General features: G+C 35.2%; 1 protein-coding gene across 2 annotated transcripts; it reads left to right on the plus strand.

Annotated features, from left to right (window-relative positions):
- Nucleotides 1-13,441: 13,441 nt before the first annotated feature.
- pop4 (POP4 homolog, ribonuclease P/MRP subunit) lies at nucleotides 13,442-17,266 on the plus strand. Of its 2 annotated transcripts, none has more exons than XM_088939218.1 (7): nucleotides 13,442-13,521; nucleotides 13,949-14,001; nucleotides 14,367-14,590; nucleotides 15,058-15,147; nucleotides 15,977-16,038; nucleotides 16,210-16,311; nucleotides 16,409-17,266. In XM_088939218.1, the coding sequence occupies exons 1-7, from the start codon at nucleotides 13,515-13,517 to the stop codon at nucleotides 16,543-16,545; spliced, it is 675 nt and encodes a 224-aa protein (XP_088795344.1). In that variant the 5' UTR covers nucleotides 13,442-13,514; the 3' UTR covers nucleotides 16,546-17,266. The 2 variants fall into 2 exon arrangements, with proteins under 2 accessions (XP_088795344.1, XP_088795345.1); XM_088939219.1 differs by having other exon boundaries at nucleotides 15,070-15,147.
- The last annotated feature ends 945 nt before the right edge of the window (nucleotides 17,267-18,211 follow it).

An 18,211-nucleotide genomic window follows, 5' to 3' on the forward strand; every position in this document is an offset into this window, starting at 1 on the left:
CCACTGCAAGTGATCTGTAGACCACTGGATTCCCTTGAGTTTCTTTCTAAGAGATCATGAATCACTGAGCACCTGGACAGGTGAATAAGAACAGATGTGACACAGCTGGAAATTGTTTATTTTGAGTCAGAGGTGTACAAAAAACATTAAACCTTTGTGAAAGGATGTCATGGCAAATGATTTCTAGAGCTAATAATTTCTAGAGCTTTTCAGTGCTACAATAATTGAGCTGGATGCCTTATAACCTCTGCTTTGAACTTTGGATTCCAAGAGCACTTTCAGTCTGCAAACAGATGGCCTTACTGTGGAAATATGCACAGACAAGAGATAACTGGTCAGTTCACCATCAGTTTTACAGGTGAAAACAATGTGTCATACTGTATTTCTTTGCTGTTTCAACCTTATTTTTTTAAACACCAAGATTTAGCTTTATACCAATTAAAACATTCCCATATCTGTAGATATTTAAAAACCAGGTTTCAGTTAAGAGTGCCTAAATGTCCTTCACTTTCGGAACAAGGTTGTGGTGGCATTGAATTGGCATCTGTGCTACTTTCTATTCTCCATGAACTTCTTTTAAAGAGAAATTCAATTGACAGAATTAAAAGTGATTTGCTGTTTTAGGATGCACAATTCATTCTATTTTCATAGGCTCTGCTTTTCTTTTTTGCCTTCTTTTATATAACTACGGTCATGAATTTTAGGTGCAGAAACAGTCATGGTCAAGTAATTCTTTCAGCAAATTGCTTTGCAATTTGATTTTATTTATTGCCTCTGTTGTGTCTCAGTCATGTTCTCTCATGCATATCCACTAGGGTTTATCAGATGAATACCTGTTTGATTGCTTTCTATGAAAATACAGCTTTTGTTCCTTTTTTGTCATCTGAGTTGATATCTAATGTCATATATGTAGTGTGCAAACCCCTAGTTATAATTTTGGCTAGAACATACATAAGCATTTATAAAAGGAGTGCAGTGGATACACAGAGAATTAAGTATCTTAATGAATCATTGTTGTTTTATTCCTTTGTGATCTTATGATTGATTAATTGTACTGCATTTTTACAATTGTGACTAAAATGTTTGATTTCATTCAGTATGCTGTTAACCACAGAGGAAGGGTATGGAATGAATCATAAAGAAAATTAGAAATATATGGGATCAAAAAATAGAAAGGTAATAATTTTAACACTTAGCTAATTCCAAGAATGAATAAACAAGACAAAGGCCTTCAATTAATTTTGACTGACCTTAAGATGCAACCACTTTCATTTTCTTTCAAAATGGATTTACAAAGTGAATTTAGCTGGAGCTAATAGCTTTATTAAATAAAGATCCTATGTTGTATGTAAGAGAAAGGCAGTGGAAAAGCTATCCTTTGCCTTGGGTCCACTAAAAGTAGGTCATTCCTTCGTGGTAGGATCATGCTGCAAAGAAATACTGGAATTTTATTGAGAGAGAAGTGCTTTTGTCCATTTGACAGCAGAGAACCAGTAAATGCTGAGAACTAAATGATGGGCCATCTGCTTAAAATATGGATATAGAAATTGAAGCTTTCCTAACAAATCTAAAAAAAAAAAATCTTTCTTTTTGTCTAAGATTTAGGCTTATCTGCTGAGGATTTTTATGCTAAGCCAGCTCCACAGTGCCATGCATTTGTATGAAAATCATAATCCAGCGACTTATCTATCGCTATGTATTTTCAAAGAAACCAGCTGGCATGTTGGTTGTCTTTTTATATGTGTTTGGCTTCTGAAAAATTCTAAAAATATATCATTCACAAATTCACAATAGACATTTGCTATGCTCAGTCTGTAATTAACATATACACATTACTCCGTCTATGATAATCTGTCACAAAAAACAAAAAAATTTTCTAATTATTCTTAATATTATGGTATTACAGTATTGGAAAAAGCAGCATTAATAATACAGCTCACTCTAAATATCTACTCTAAATATCCTGCTTTGTACCTCACATAAGAGTCACCAAAATATATATTCAGGTATACCATTTTTATCTCTTATTTAACTAAAGTGCATTGATTGTTGTGCATTGATATCTAGCTTTAGAAAACAGTAAACTGCACTGGCATATACTGGTCAACAATCTGAGGTAAGATGAACCAGATGCTTTAGTTTATTCCCATTATGATATACAGGGATTTAGGAGGAGATGTGAGAATCACTTTGGCATCTGTGATAAATTGACATTATGAAATGAAAAAAAAACTTTTTGAAGATACCGCCTACTAACATCACATAGAGTTAGCCAGACTAAAAGAACCAGTACCTTACATGCAAACAGAGTGAAAAGCTGAAACTGTCCTTATACTGAGACTAAGATAAAACTTCCTGGAAGGGAAGTAAGACAGAGAGAAACACTTTCATATCCTTGTTCTTTAAAGAATTTAAGTGCCACACAAAACAAAATGGAAAACAAATTCACCTGTTCATCAACAAATAAAAACATACACAGATAAAACCCTATTTATGATAACCCTCTCTCTAAATTCATTGGTTACAGGAATATGAACAAAAGAATGAGATAACAGTATGACAATAAGTAAGAATAAGAGAGAATCAAATATTTCATTGTCTCCTGGAGATTTATTTCTCAAGAGATACACTACATAAAATTCTACTTGTTCTTGAATCTTGAATCAAGGATTTAGGATTGCAAATAAATCTCAGTGACTGCCTCCATCAATACAATCCTCCATTCAACAGGTTTTATTCTTTCTGTCTAGTACATAAGAAAAGCCAGGCACCCAGACAACACGAACACATAACATATAACATTTAAATGCGTTAATTGCTTGAAATGCTTCAAGACATGCTTCACAGAGCAGAGAATAAAAAAAAGATTATTTGTGAGGTTGAACTGTGGGCATGTTCAGAAAAGATCACACACTTTGTCGGAGAGCCTGGATCAGCACATATTTGCACCTGATTGTTTGCAGTTAAATGCATTGTTTTTTTCTTTTTTCTGTCATTTAACAAGCACTGAAAGAGTCTCATGGACTTACATTATCTGGATAAAGATTATCCTGAATATAGGCTAATCCTGATAAATTTAACAAAGAACACACTCTCTGTTTTCACTCTTAACAGTAATGGAATATTAATGATTACAATCTAGTCTGGGTAGTGCTTAGTATCTAATTATTTTGTTTGATATTGGACAGATTGAATTTTGAACTATAAAACTCAACATGAAATCCATTGTGTCCGTTATTAAATGTATGTTTTTTTTTCTCTGTAAACCTAAGGGCGAAACTTAAAGTACACACAGTAAGAACACAAGAATGTGTATAAACTGTAGAAGGTCATTTTGGCAGGTCTAGTGTATTTAGCTTTTAGCAATTAATGGGAACCAACAATCTCCAACAATGGAACTATTGCTGGGTAGCCTGTTCTCGATTTTCATATTAGTAATACATATGTAACCCAAGCATTAAAATAAGGGAGACTTTCACTCTTAAAACCTATATAACAGAACACAGTACCTTAATAAACTTAATAAACGACTCAATAAATACATCTACTGGAGTCCAGTTTACATAGACAGCCTGTAGTAACAAGCAGATTTCAGAAAACCATTTAATGAATTGAGTCCTCAGTGTGAAAATCATTTTTATTCTCTCCAATTAATCAAATCTCCTCAGTGTAAGTTAAAGCCTTCCGCATCAAAACCACTCTTTCAGCTTTAACAGAGGAAATATTGGAAATCCTCACAAGGACTCCAAAAGGGGCATGATCTTATAAACCTTCTGTTTACAAGTCATAAATCAAGTGGCAGTGTTTGCTATAGATGGCAACTTTCCCATTTCAGCACAAAGGGCATTAAAACAATATCTTTGTCAAAACAAACACATTATGCTTTCTTACTTTGTAATGCTTTTTATTTTAAAATAAAATAGAAATTAAAATAAAGGAACTACATTTTGTCTGTGGAAAGTTTTGTGACAAACGCTTCAAAATCAATGTGACCAGCACAACCATAAGGGTGTGATCATTAGATTGCTACTCAATGCCCTGCAGTGTCTAGACATCAAGGTTAAGGTTATTATAATTCAATATGGGTAAGCCTGGAATATGGCCCTGCCAGGAGAAAAACAACAGGTTATGTAGCTTTAATCAGGTAAATGAAACTGTGGGCTTTAGATTCTTTTTTTTCCCTTAAATCTAAGCATACCTACAGTATGCACATCAATGAAAATGCTCACTTCTGTAAATCTTTTTATGATGATTACATTCTCAAAACAATTTACACAGTTTACACAGTGTTAGTGTAGCATGATGGGGGTACTTTGGAAAATGGTTAAGTGAATGCAAATCAGTGTGCAGATTTAAAATAATATATGTGAATCTCGAAAACAAAGATAAAAGGTATCTCATGTGTTTCTTCTCTGAGGAACTGTTCCCTCTTCAGTGGGTGTACAATGTGGTTCAGAAAAAGAAAAACAGTCTTTTTTCCATTCCTGAAATACTGTATATACCAAGGCATTTTTTCCTTGGAAGAATAAAACATTAAACCTGGATGTATGTGAATACACTGACTCCTGTATTAGGTTAAACTCCTTACTGTCAATAGTAAATATAATCTAAGTTTTTTTAATTATAATATAAAATCAATTTGATAAATTTAGTACTTTAGTTTAAACATAAAAAATTAATCCAATTGTATTTTGCATGTTTCCTACGTAGTGACTTGTTCATGTGAATACTTTTAATTACAGCCAGTCGCTACATTTTATTGAACTCACCAAAGAATTATCTTGGTTTGCCCCTGTTGCCTCATAAACTGCCTGAAACACATACAATTCTGTAGCATACACCTCACCTGGACCTATTTCTTCCAAATTGTACTGCAAAGTAAAAATGTTTCAAATTCTCTGCAGAGCAAGAATCTTTAGAAAATATTTGTCATGAGAGAAATACCCAAAGATATCTCATTTCAATACTGCTAAAGGAGATATTTACTGTATATCAGCCATTACCAATTAAGGTAGAAAAAAACACAATTGTCTAATCTGATTTTTGAGCTAATTAAATGGTTAACAGCCAGCTGAGTGATACTGGGTGGGTATATAGGCCAGGTACCAGTCAATATTTACCATCAACTAATGCAGTGTTCACTGCCATATACAGTATTTAACATTCAATATTTGCCAAGCTTTTTGTAACTCACTCTGATCCAGTATACTGGTGTAGAAGAAATTCCACGGGGAGCCAGGTGTGAGTTATGACAAGTAGAGCCTTCTTTCAGTTTGAAAAGTTGATGCAGAGGCAGCCAGAAGAGCTCAGCTTATCCAAGGACAAAAGGAGCGCCAGCAGATTGTCTATTAAATATTGATATGCATATCTTCTATTAATGAAACATCCCCTTCAAGAGGGAAAGAAGTGGCGTTTGGTAAGCATCCCCTGTCTGACAAGCAGGCTCTTACAGAAGGTCAGGTCACATCATTGCGTTTTTGCTGCTTTCCTTGCAGTTTTAATGCACATGCTCTTAAAAGCTCACAGAGACAGGCAGGGGTTTCAATTAGCTGGATCCATCTAAAAAAAAAAATTGAAATAATTCTCTTTGGTTTTCCACTTCCTTGCCCCAGAATGAACTTCGGCATTACATGGTGAATTGGTATTCGGAACATGAGTGTTCGAGCTACAGGACCAACTTTAAGTATTTGAAAAGCCGTGAAGCAAACTGCCCTTTCTACCTTGCCATCGAAATGCTACAAAAATGACCCATCCATCCCGTTTTTTGTATTATCCAGATGTTATTGAACGGTGTGCTGAAATGTTACGGCACTTAATATGTTTGAAGGAGGTGAGGCAAACGGAAAGTGAGAAATGTTTCAGTGAACTGCTTGTTACACAGCTTGTTAGTGATGTTATTAAGCTGATATCCAGTAATTTCCGAATGCAGCAGCTGTGTTTGGTCAAGCCTTGGTAAACAGAAACCTTGACTAACCTTTTAGTGCGCATTATATGGCACCCTGTGAACATCTTCATTGCTTTTGGAATAAATGCTGAATGTGTTTTATAGAGGGAAGAGAATTTTACACTTACTAGTTATGTTCTTTTTCTAGTTCAATAGCTCTCCCAAAACTAAGGATGGATCATTTACAACATAAATGTCAAGACCCTGCAGGGGATTTTTCTGGTCACAGACTAAATGCATCTTTCCAGAAATGCATCTATATTAGCGGAGAGAGTACAGCTATAGGTCAGGGATAGAAAATGACTTACATTAAAAAGCCCTAACCTACCTGCCTAGGAATGCAGCTAACCTGACACTTAGCCATCAGGAAAGGCTGCATAGATGTAGTATTGTGACAGAACTTTTTTTCTTCCTGATTATTCTGTGCAATACATTCCCACAGAATGTTGTGGGAAATGGGATCTTTGAGCATATACGTCAGGGTAGTGAGCTATGACTGGAAGAGGAACGCAGACTTTTTATATATCAACTGAGCCATTAAACTGCTGTAGGCTAATTTTTACAAACACCTGCTGTCTCCAGTTTGCCATCAGTACATCACAGGAAACCAGAGCAAGACAAAGTTACTGAGATCTTGTGCAGCAGCAGTGTTTTTTCCTTATAGTCTATTCCATTATCCTATCTGGGAAAATCACAATATAATTAGATATCATGATACAGTTATCGTGATGTTATTATATATTATAATGGAGGTGATAATGCAGGCTGTGAGTACAGCAGAGTGTGTCCTGGGTTTTGTATTTTAATTTACATTCTAACATTTCCAAAATCCTTATTTTCAAATATTGTAAATATTGCAACATTTGTCATTTAGTTCTTAAAATAAATTGCACATTATATAACTTGCACGATTTGTGTGAGATCACAAAATTTCAGTGAAGTCGAATATACTGTATAGAGGAGAGTGGGGCAGAGTAAAGGTTTGCTTGAAGAAACCAAAAACTTGAATGGACTTTCTTATTAGAAGATGTGTAAGGCAAGGTAATCACCTTACTATAGTGTGGCAATTGTAACCAGGTCTGCAGATAAAGTAATAGAAAATAGGAGCCTTTTTTGATAGATGTCTCATTGTGCACCATGCACATTAAGTGGGGTACAGTGACATATTCTATTTCTGATGCTTGACAGCTCAAATATAAAAGGGTCAAACGTGACTTATGAAATGTTTTAAATAGGAATACCTTTTCCCACATGATTATTTTGGCTTTTAACAGTCCTGGTTAATAGATTATGTACTTGTTACACAAACCTAAAATCCCACATTAATAAGAGGTGTATGCACTTCTTATTAATTATAAAAAATATACAAAAATCAAAACAGTAATTTCAATACATCGACCTCATCAAACACAGTAAGTGACAGATCTGTGCTTTGTGTGTGGAATGTAAGCAAAATGCTTTTGCTTTTTTTGAATAGCATACAAATGTCAATTAATGACTGCCAGTTGAACTGTATTTTAAAACCTGGGCCCAAGTGTATATTTCTAATAAGATCTGAGATATGACACCCCTTCACACTGTAACCCACTGACCTGTATTCATTATGGCAAGTCTGTGCAGGGAATCTGAACAGGGAACTCTTTAATTGGTGGGGGAAACGTACTGGGCTTTGCAAGAAACTACCAGCAAATTTCAGGTAAATATGACTGACCCCCCTGGAATAGCACAATGAAAAACTACTTCAAATACAAACAATGACCTAATAAGCCATGTTTCTGACCTAACTGCTTGCAGCAGATCCAAAACAGATAATGTGAAAGGTCATATAATTTCAATTTGCACACACGATGTCAACCCCTGTAACATATGTTCTAAGGGAATTGTGTTGTTTTTCTAATTTTGGACATCTGATATTTAGAATGTAGAATAACTGCTGATTTCAGCATAATAAAGAAATAGTGGTTTGTTTCCTCTTTTAGATTTTCTTATTCATATACTTCTAGCAATATGCCACGTACATTGTTAATTGATTGGCTCCTACTACGTAATGTAAGATCGCCCTCTTGTGGTGTTGTGATGGAATTGAATTGATACCACGAATTATACATAATTTCCTAAGTGTACTGCTGTGCTTTATGTTTCTTGAAAAATACTTCTTATGAAAACAAAAGAAACTAATGAATTAGATTAGTTTAAGTATAAAAACCTACCAAAGTGCATTGTTTTGGGATTATTATATAATGGATATGTTGAAAATGACACCATTCTTTGTAATGATGATCAGGTAACAGTTTTACCAAGAAGTGACAGAGGTGCTTTAGTACAATCACAAGAGCCAAAAGAACACGTTTAATTTTGGAGCATACATTGCACCACACTATATTGTTAACCAAGTATCATCACATCTGTTTACCTCTATGTAAAGTTTGGTGTTAAACACAAATAGGAGGCAGGTGATGAAATACCTTCCAGATAAAATGGACAAAAAGTAGAAGAAAATATTTTTTATACCTTTCCATTTGGACCAAAGAAACAGGGCATGGTATTGAAGTAGAATACTGAAATAATGTTCTGTACACAAGCAGCAACAAATACCAAGTATGCTTGACAGAAATATTTAATGGGTTACATTTCTGGTCTCTATTATTAAAATAAGAAGGTGGATATTTTGCTCCTACTCAGATAAAGCAAATCAATTAAAAATATCCCTGTCAATATACATATTCATACATACGCATTCCAATTGTTCAAGTTACACAATTAGAGATGTATATATGAAACCTGGGAGCCTATTTGTCAAAATGTTTGAAGTTGTATGAGCTATTACTGTCTTACAAAATCAGATCAAAAGTAGCCAAAGTCAATTACAGCTACTATGTCATTCCTTTTGTCTGTGTGCACAGGAGGTAACACCAGTTCACTCGAGTTTAGCTGCAGAGTGAGGCAAAGTTGTTAATGGAGAGTGATGACAATTTTAAAATGATTTTGACTGGCTGTAGGACAAAGCCTAGTTCTTCGAATTTGAAATGCATTTTATGCAGAAGCAAACCTTTACTTGGGGAATGTTTAACAAGAAAGTTTAGTATTATCAGCTAGCATTTAGCTACCAGACACATACATTAATGTCAAGCTCATTTCACCACAAATGTTCAGACAAAGCAAGAAATATTTGCTTTAAATAATCACTTTAAATACTTGGAAAGTTCAATGTAAGAACATTGTAATGTGGGATTGACGTACAAATATATACACATTGAGCCCATTTGTTTTTTTTTAAGATGAAGGCATAAGAAAAGAGGAGAAAATTATTGTTCCCAATTTGCTTTTCTTTAGAGGAACTGTAATAAACACTCTAAAGTTTGTGATAATTTGTTCCATTGTTTGTATCAAATCCACAGGATTTCCTTTAATAAGTTTAAATATAGTAATTCTTCACTGGTAATAATTTTTAAGGATAAATCTTTTTGCTTTTATTCTGTAAGTAGGTATATCTTCACAGTTCGTTCTGAAAGCCACATGTAATTGTTCATTTTCTTCAATACACATTGAAAAGGCAGATTTTTCTTCCTGTTCTTAGGTATTGGTGCAGTGTTTGGTTGGTACAGAAAGAAACGGAAAGGTCAGACAAGCCTAGAGGTGATTCAGAAAAGCTGAACAAGTATCATGTGAATTAGACTTGGTCCATGACCTTTCGAACAATCAGAGTTACCATTCCCTGTTAGCTCTTCTAATTCAGAGTTTTTCTTAAGCCATGAGAGCTCTTGTGCCATAAAACACAGATAATGTCATTCATGAAAGACATATCAGTTGCTTTCTCTTGAGCCCAGTAAGACCTCAATGCAAGAGAAAAACAAGTTGAAGTCTGCCAACGACTGACAAGAAAGGGACAAGATGTTAGACTTCCTTTAAAAAATTTGATTCACACATGCTTTAAAATATAAATAAAATATATAATATAAAAATATATAATATAAAAAATATAAACAAAGCAAATCTTGTAAGTATGAATCGTGTAAGGAAAGGATATCTTTTTTTTAAGTCTGTACTGCTGGAAACAGTTTTTATTTCAGCAAATACTCCACATTTTAGTGGAACAAATAACTGATAACATTTGCAGGCTCAATGTATAGTATATCATCTAATTTTATTACACACAACACAAAGCATTGCCCATTTATTCTTAGCACTATTTAAACCATAAAAATCTTTCTTTTTATTTCTAAATCAAAGTTTTAGCTCAGGGCTGTCCAATCCTGGTGCTGAAGGGTAGGTGTGACTGTAGATTTTCCAGGTGTATTTAAAGCACCAACACCCGAAGAGATTGAAGAAGCCGACAAATTAGTCCAATTAAGACAATAACAAGCTGATTAAGGTCGTTCAAAGCCCAGCTGGACTGAAAACCTATAAACACACCAGCCCTCTAGGACCAGGATGGGGATCCCTGCTTTAACCTTTATGTTTCATAATTTAGAAATAAAAGCTGGGCAGACCATCAACTCTCTTGATACTATGTAACTTAAAATTTTAAACCAAGACCAGCCGTTCAATGCTTTCACCAAGCTGGTGTACAAGAGTTCAGAGCAAAAAAGTTTATTCTACGATAAGCTTTTAAGCCTGGTGCTTTCATTGTGTCTATTGTATTCACAAGACTTGTGTTACCTTTATGTATTATAAACACTTAAGCATTCTTATCTTTTATTTATAGGCATTTCACGTCTTTTAATAGAAACTCAACAACCTCCACTCTGTCTCTATGTTTCTTCCTGACCTTTTCCTCCTGTCTTTACATGGTATTATGAACACCCATGCCATACACAACACTGCCTACACTAGCTCAAGATCATGTGGGCCATTGCTATGGCTTTATGCAGACTATTTCTTCTGAGCTGTCAGACCTGTATTCATTCCATATCCATGCTGAAAGGCAGACGGGAAGACAGACAAAGACAGGCAGTAGTCATGAGATCAGAGTGAAATCGTCCCCAAAACACAAATGTTTGTATTCAAAGTCAAAAAGCAATTCTCTCAGCAAATCGTCTAATACATTTCCAGTCATGACCCATCCTGCTTCCAAAAACATTTACGAGACGACAAGGCTTTGGTGCGAATTGAGTGTTGGTTCAAACACCTGCTCTCTTTTTTTTTCCCTGCTGAAGTAGGGATTATAACACATGGCAATCTGGTCACACAGTAATCCAAATACTGCAATTAATAGCTAAGTACTGTAAACGCATTTTTCTTTGGTTAAAGAAAAAAAACAAAATCCCTGTCTCTTAGAACTAAAAAATCTACCCTGCCTTTCAAGCTTTTCGTACTGTGATGTATTCCTACAGTATGTATTCTTAGGCATATTTTAAATTTATCCTTAAATCTGATTATGTATTCGTTAAAAATGAAAAGTGCACTTAATGTTGTTTGAAATGCCACAGGAGATGAAAACTGGTAGGTTTAAGTGCACTCAAGTTTGTTGTCAGCTTTCCAGTAGCTCAGATAAGTACTCATGGGAAACCCTCACTTTCAACTCACACAGGCATTGGGAAGCACTGTCCCTTTAGAAATCAATACAACATTGTTTCCCCCTGAGTACGTTCACTTTTCTCTTGCAAAATTTGCTTCCTTAAGCTTTATTTTGCTATTACTAAAGCTTGCCATTTTTTCAATAATAGTGCAGCATGGGAGGCGAAAGCAGTGTGTGACAGGATCAAACCAGGATCACCAGCACTGCAGGCATGCTTGTTACTGCGTTTCTAAGAGGTCTGGCCTGCCTGGCAAGGAGATAATAAGCTGCTACATGACTCCTACCTCTCTGGAACTATACCAAGGATGTGCATGTTGCTCTGTTCCCTGCTGAGCTGCAGTATGCCTCCTTATTGGCATGGGCTTCCTCCTGCCATTGATGTCCTGTTTAAAAGAAGGTGTTCTGGGAATTGAACTTGTATCGCTGCTGTCATGGGCAAATCTGTTGCTGCGATTCCCAAAGGTCAGGATTACCTGACATCTTGTTTTTGCTTTTCAAGAATTTTACCAAGTGAGGGCAATGATACAATTAGAATAACTTAAAAGTCACTGAGAAACATGTCAGTTTCTGGTACAGAGGCATAGTTGTTAAGCTCAACTTAAATATTCAATCCATCCATATTTTGTTATTCAGTCAGCTTTCATACCTCAACAAATTAAATGTATACTGGACCCTTCTATTATTTCATAGCCAGGGTAAATGCGTAAAAATGTTTGCCTATGTACAAAAAAAAGATAAATACCTACCTACCTGCTAATATGTTATATAAATATATTTGGGTTATAAGAGTGTGGAACAAGCTACCCACTCATGAGGTTGAAGCTGATACTTTAGCTCCATTCAAGAAATAGATGGATAAGATCCCTGGATCAATGAACCCTAATTCCCAGATGGGATAGATCTTCTTGTGTGTAGCCTTTTTTTAAGTTCTTATTTATTAAACCCAGTTCTGGACAAAATCAACATTTTTTCCACCAGGTATCTTCATCAATCAGTATGTTCAGTTTGTGTGTCCAATGAATTTAGCCTACAGTGTTATATATATATATTCAACTGAAATAATTATTGCAGAGACACATAATGGTTCAGTAATTGCTTTTTAAGGCTGTCGTGGTGCTTACAAATATTGCACTCTCAACTAGTTTTTTTTTTCCATTACTTTGAATGTGCAGACAATTATACACGTTTATCTCTGTCTGGGGAAGATTGTTTGCAGCTGAAATGTTTCCAAACAACAAGGCTTACTGTAATTCTACGAGCAATAAAAAATATTTTTTTCAAAAAACAGTTTTTGGTACACTTTTAAATTACTTTTCACCTTTGAATAAGGAATGCTTCTGGGACACAGAAACATAAAACCTGTCCTTTGCAAATAGATCAGAGTGGCACGGAGTGTTTGGAATACAGAGCAGTACAAAAAAGGGGGTTAAAGGATAATAAAACACACTTCAGATTCAGACATGAAAAATCATATGTGAATTAAATCTAATATGACATGGATGGATAGATGACATACATTTCAATATTTGTTTTACAGACGTCTAAAACGTAGCCATGATTTGTGTGAGAAAATAGACTTTGGAGTCAACACCTTTTTGTAGTACCACTGTCTTCACGGGCCCTTGAATCACACCGCGTTTAATTATATTATTAAACAGAAGAAAACAGTAGTTTAAGTTTCAGCACTTAACAGAAACTATCCCTGAACTCTTCTACCGTGGGAAAGTTCAAAGCACATGTACTGCCTACCAAAGTCACTAAACTAGCATATACCAAGCTAATGCTTATTAGCTTATAAGCTAATACACGGATCTTAAACATATAGATGCATAGTTCATAATATTCAGCTCATAATATCCGTATGTAAAATAAAAGAATTAATTTTCCTGTGGATTGCATACACGGTAATGCTTAACATTTTTAACCTACCTTGCAATCGACTAATCATGTCTATGGAACCACGTGGTGCGGAAGTACTTCATAGACGCAGACTCACGTTGTGGAGTTGAGTTTACATTTCAGTGCAGAAAGGACAACGAGAAGCACATCAGAATGGAATGTAAGTCTGGCTAATTTTGTAAAAGAAAAACACGTTTAAACCATGATCACTAGGTATAAAAGCTATTTCTGTAATCACACACCGTTTCTAGCTTCATCGAAAAAAAAAGTATTCTTCTAGTCATTTTTTCAAGCTTCAATAAAGTATTCGAGTTTTGCAATTGGATATTAATAAATTTGCTTTAGTTTACACGTACAAACGGTTGAAAGCCTATTTGTTTTCAAACTTGAAAAAATGTCAAGGTACAGTTTACAAATTTGTGACGATCAAAAGTTGAAACAGTCATATCAAACCCTTCCGTGCTTTTCATTTGTCCAGCTCGTATTTCTATGCAAATATTAAACGGGTTGTGAAGGTGTGCAAAGATATTCAGGTTATTCTTCAGTTTTTTTTATTGTTTTTGTATTATTTTGTATTATTTTTGTAGGTAGTGTTCAGTCTGCTCTACCGGCTAAACAGGCTGCAATTCTGGGCATCCAGGTAAATTTATTCTTTTCAGACGTGCTGTACTTTGCTGCCCTCTGCAGTTTTTGTGTACCAAAAAGTGGAGACTTCACACTTTTAAGCTGTTTTGCTACAGGCTGGGGTATGTGCTTTTAGAAATTGAAAATCTGATCTTTTGAGTGTTTTGATCTGTTCTCCAGAACATTGGCAGATTCAAGATTAACGTTTTCTCTCATTTCCATTCTGCTTTACATATGAATTCCACTTGCCAGTTACTACTACAAATCTCTGAATTAATTTAGATTAAAGGAAGGCATTGCTTCCAATAGGGAGGAAGCGCTGAAGTGATTTGTCTCGTTCACTGCAGCAATAAAAACATTTTCTGCTTGTCTTCATAACAGTCCCAAGATGCCAATCAAGCAGAAGCTTTCACAAACGCATTTCTGAAGAGGAGCATGCCAAGGCTCAAAGAAGAGGAAATCCAGCAGTTTTTGGTTCGCAAGGCAGTGGTACTTGAGCATGCCTTCAAGAGAGTTCAGAAGAAAAAGAGGAAGAAAGCAAAAGGCCTAAATGCCAAGCAGAGGAGGGAAATGAAAGTATTTGAGCTGAAACCCGAGCAGCAGAAGTCAGTGCAATTACAGTTTATTATTTTTATTCGGTAATGTGTGAAATGGTAGAGTGAAACTCTTCATTTTGTTTTTTAATTTGAATGCAGAACACTTCGCTTTAATGAAATGGGAAAAGGGGGCTTATCTTCCATCTGTTTGTATTAACTTTTATTAATCATCTTTAGAGAGGTGGGGAGCTGTGTCAGTATGCAAGCCGCAAAGGAAGAAGTAGAGGTTAATTGTACACTGACATGTATAAAGAGTAAAAAAGATACAGGGTTTTAGTATGAACACCTCAAGAAAGCTCCACAGCCTTCCTTCATATTTTAGTGTGGAATTAACATCTTTTTGTTCGGTACAATTTAAAAAGTATGATAGAAGTGCAGTAAATGGATTAAATGTGAATTACAATTCATTTTTGGAGTAAGGCCATAGAACAGGTCACCTGTTGACTCTAGAGATGGAAGGATGTCTTTTATTAAAGTTGTTTTGCCAGGTATGAACTCTTCTTGCCACTACATGAATTGTGGAAGCAGTACATGCGTGATCTTTGTAATGGACTCAGACCAGAAAGGTATGACTGCATGCTTAATTTAAAAATGCTGTCAAAACAATAAACCATAATGCAATCAACAGCTGTCCTGTATTTGTTAAGGGTGGAAGTAAGCAGATTTTGGCATTAGTTCACTAGCAAAACAATAAAGCTGCTGCTTAATTTGACAATGTTAACACATAGACAGGTACAACAGGTTTAAGCTTTCATTATCAGAGAGTCACCTTCTCTAAACGCCTTCAAATCCAGACTCAAAACCTTCTTCTTTAGAAGAGCCTTTACTTAACTGGTTCCATTCTTCACCCCTGTTTTTCTTAGTACCACCATCCACAGTCTCCTCTGTATATTGTAATTGTGTTTTATCTTGTGTATTTTTTTATTTATTGTTGTTGTCATTCTGTAAAGTGCTTTGAGAAGCCACCTTTAAAGGCGCTATATAAAATCGAGTTTATTGTTGTTATTATTATATGATCGATGATTACGTTTTCTAATATTTATATTTTTAATATTTTCCTGGGTCATGTTAAACTGTAAATCATTGACAAGAAGGATAAATCTGTTAAGATTAGATAACCAGTACCACAGTGAGCACTTCAGGATGATTCCTAGTATGATCATTCTTTCTTATCATTTCTTTATAATTTATATCAAGATGACACAATTGTGGCTTAAAACACTAGTATTTTAAGACCATAATTGAAACGAGGCAGGTTCTTCTATTCACCCTTTCTCCTATTAGTTCCTTTAAAACATTTTACCATTCAGAATGGATAAAGCAAATGCACTGTATAAATGAAATTCTGTCTTGCAGTTAAATCAGGTTTCTCTACCACTTTTAATTTAATCTTAGCAACCCTCAGATGATCCAGAATAAGCTATTGAAGGCAGATTTCCATGGTGCTATTATAACAGGTAATTGTATTGTTCTTTTTCTTTCATCTAACATAAAGATACATAGAATTGTTTAAGCAAAATAAGTACTGTACATTCTAGTTTTTATTTTTCTCATCAAAGCTTCCAATTGAAACAATAGTCTTAATCTTTTTTGGAAGTTGTGAATTAATATCTTCTTTTTTTTCCCAGTGGTCAAATCTAAGTGTCCTTCTTATGTGGGCACTACAGGAATTCTTTTACAAGAGATGAAGCATGTGTTCAAAATTATCACAAAAGAGGACAGGCTGAAAGGTGTGCATCAATTATCCATTAATCTAAATAATGCTTTGTTCAGAATTTATGTTGTAATGTAATTTCTGTTTTTTTGTCTTTTTTTTCCTCCCTACAGTTATCCCAAAGCGCAACAGTGTCTTTAGTGTTGAAATTGATGGATTCATTTCCTATATCTATGGCAGCAAGTTTCAGCTCAGATCAAGCGAGCGCTCAGCTAAGAAATTTAAAGTGAAAGGAACCATAGACCTTTAATTGAGAGCCAATGTAGCTGAAGCAGCCTCTTAGGAAATGTCACCAGTTGCTCCACTGAGACTAATGGAAAGAGATTTGCAGCTGCCAGGCAAGATATGAAAGAAATTCAGCTTCTCGGAAAAGGCTATTGATTAGCTTGTCTCTGGAGAAACATATTTTTTTAATGGCATTCAGTTACTTTATGCTTTTAATTTCCACAGTTTAATGCTAATCTGATTACATATAGCAACAATACACTGGCAAAAAGGTAATGTTTCTCAGACCATTTAAATTAACTCAGTCTCTTTCATAATGTACAGTCTCAAGAATTTGGAACTAAACGTGAACTGTGCTGCAGGCCACAAAAGCCTGACACTTAGTCCAGGATTAATTTTTAATATGCGCTTTTTAAATGTTAAACTCTTTAAGGATGGCAGTATATGTCAAAACTCTGTTGGAAGACATACCGTCTAGGTAACTATATCGGAGCTTTTTAATTGAGTTCTGCCATTGAATGCTGGCAAAAAGTGTAGGAAATCTTTCTGTACAAGATGTCCTTTGCTGCAGTGGTGACTTTCAAACAGAAAACAGATGTATTCTAGATAGAAACACAGTTGTATTCTAATTGATCAAAAGAAATGAAGTGTTTGAGAAACTGTGCTATGGAAAAGGTTGTTTTCATTATTGAATGTGTATAATAAATCAGTTTGTAATTATGAAGGAAATAAAGTGTATTTTACTTTGCATTGTTATTTAAATTAGTCTTGGAAACATGGATGATGGATTTTGGGAGGCGCAGTGGTTAGCATTGCTGCCTCACAACGCTGGGGCCCTAGTCTTCTAAACTCATTGTATTTATTCCTACTCATTGTCCATCGTGTCCAAGCTTCACTGATTAAAAATAGACCTTTGTGTCATATTTCTTTGTGTTTACCAGTATATACAATTGCCTGGAGTTAATTATGCGTATAAGTCTAATTCTTGTATTCTTGAAGAATACAAGGAATATATTAAAATATGTTAAAATCTGTTTTTTTTTATCTTCTTCTCCTTCGATGTTCATAAGTTCTTACTGTACTGCAAGAACCTTCTTTTCAACTGAACTGTGCTGAAATGCTTCTGTCCACCAGGTGGCATGTGGCCCTCCTTTTTTCTCTGTTCTACCACTTGGCTTTGTCATGCAGTGGCTGCTAGAGTATTCAGTTTTTTATTCTCTACTGTTGACTGGTGGATCAGTAGCTCTTATGTACAAATAGACCTGAGCTCATAATATTTTTTAACATCAATTGCTCTATAAAATGAAAAGCAAATGATAACAAATATAATCTTTGCAATTTATATACAAAAATGAAGTATAACAGTTTACGTGTTATTATTTTGAAGACCAAAATACAGTCCACAATGATTAGCATTGCTACTTGTTAACCAGAGAAACCCTACCCTGGAGAAAGCAGTGCTGGGACCCTGGGTTCAATTCCAGAGCTGGGGTGCTATCTGTGTGGAGTTTGTATATTCACCCCCTGTTCAGCTGGTTTCCTCCAGATACTCCGGTTTCCTTCCATAATCCAAAGACATACTGGTAGGTTAATCAGCTTCTGAGAAAACTGGTCCTGGAGTGTGTTTGTGTCTGTCTGCCCTGTGACTGACTAGGGTCGCAGTGCACCCTGCCTTGCACACGTCGCCTGCC

This window comes from Atractosteus spatula, chromosome 21 (assembly GCF_055471065.1).
Source record: "Atractosteus spatula isolate fAtrSpa1 chromosome 21, fAtrSpa1.hap1, whole genome shotgun sequence".
NCBI lineage: Eukaryota > Metazoa > Chordata > Actinopteri > Semionotiformes > Lepisosteidae > Atractosteus > Atractosteus spatula.

What these genes read in the sequence shown, in the direction of transcription:
- pop4 (XM_088939218.1), top strand. An exon ending in AATGGACTCAGACCAGAAAG is followed by an intron (nt 15,148 to 15,976) that starts GTATGACTGCAT and finishes ATTTAATCTTAG; the next exon opens with CAACCCTCAGATGATCCAGA. An exon ending in CCATGGTGCTATTATAACAG is followed by an intron (nt 16,039 to 16,209) that starts GTAATTGTATTG and finishes TTTTTTTCCCAG; the next exon opens with TGGTCAAATCTAAGTGTCCT.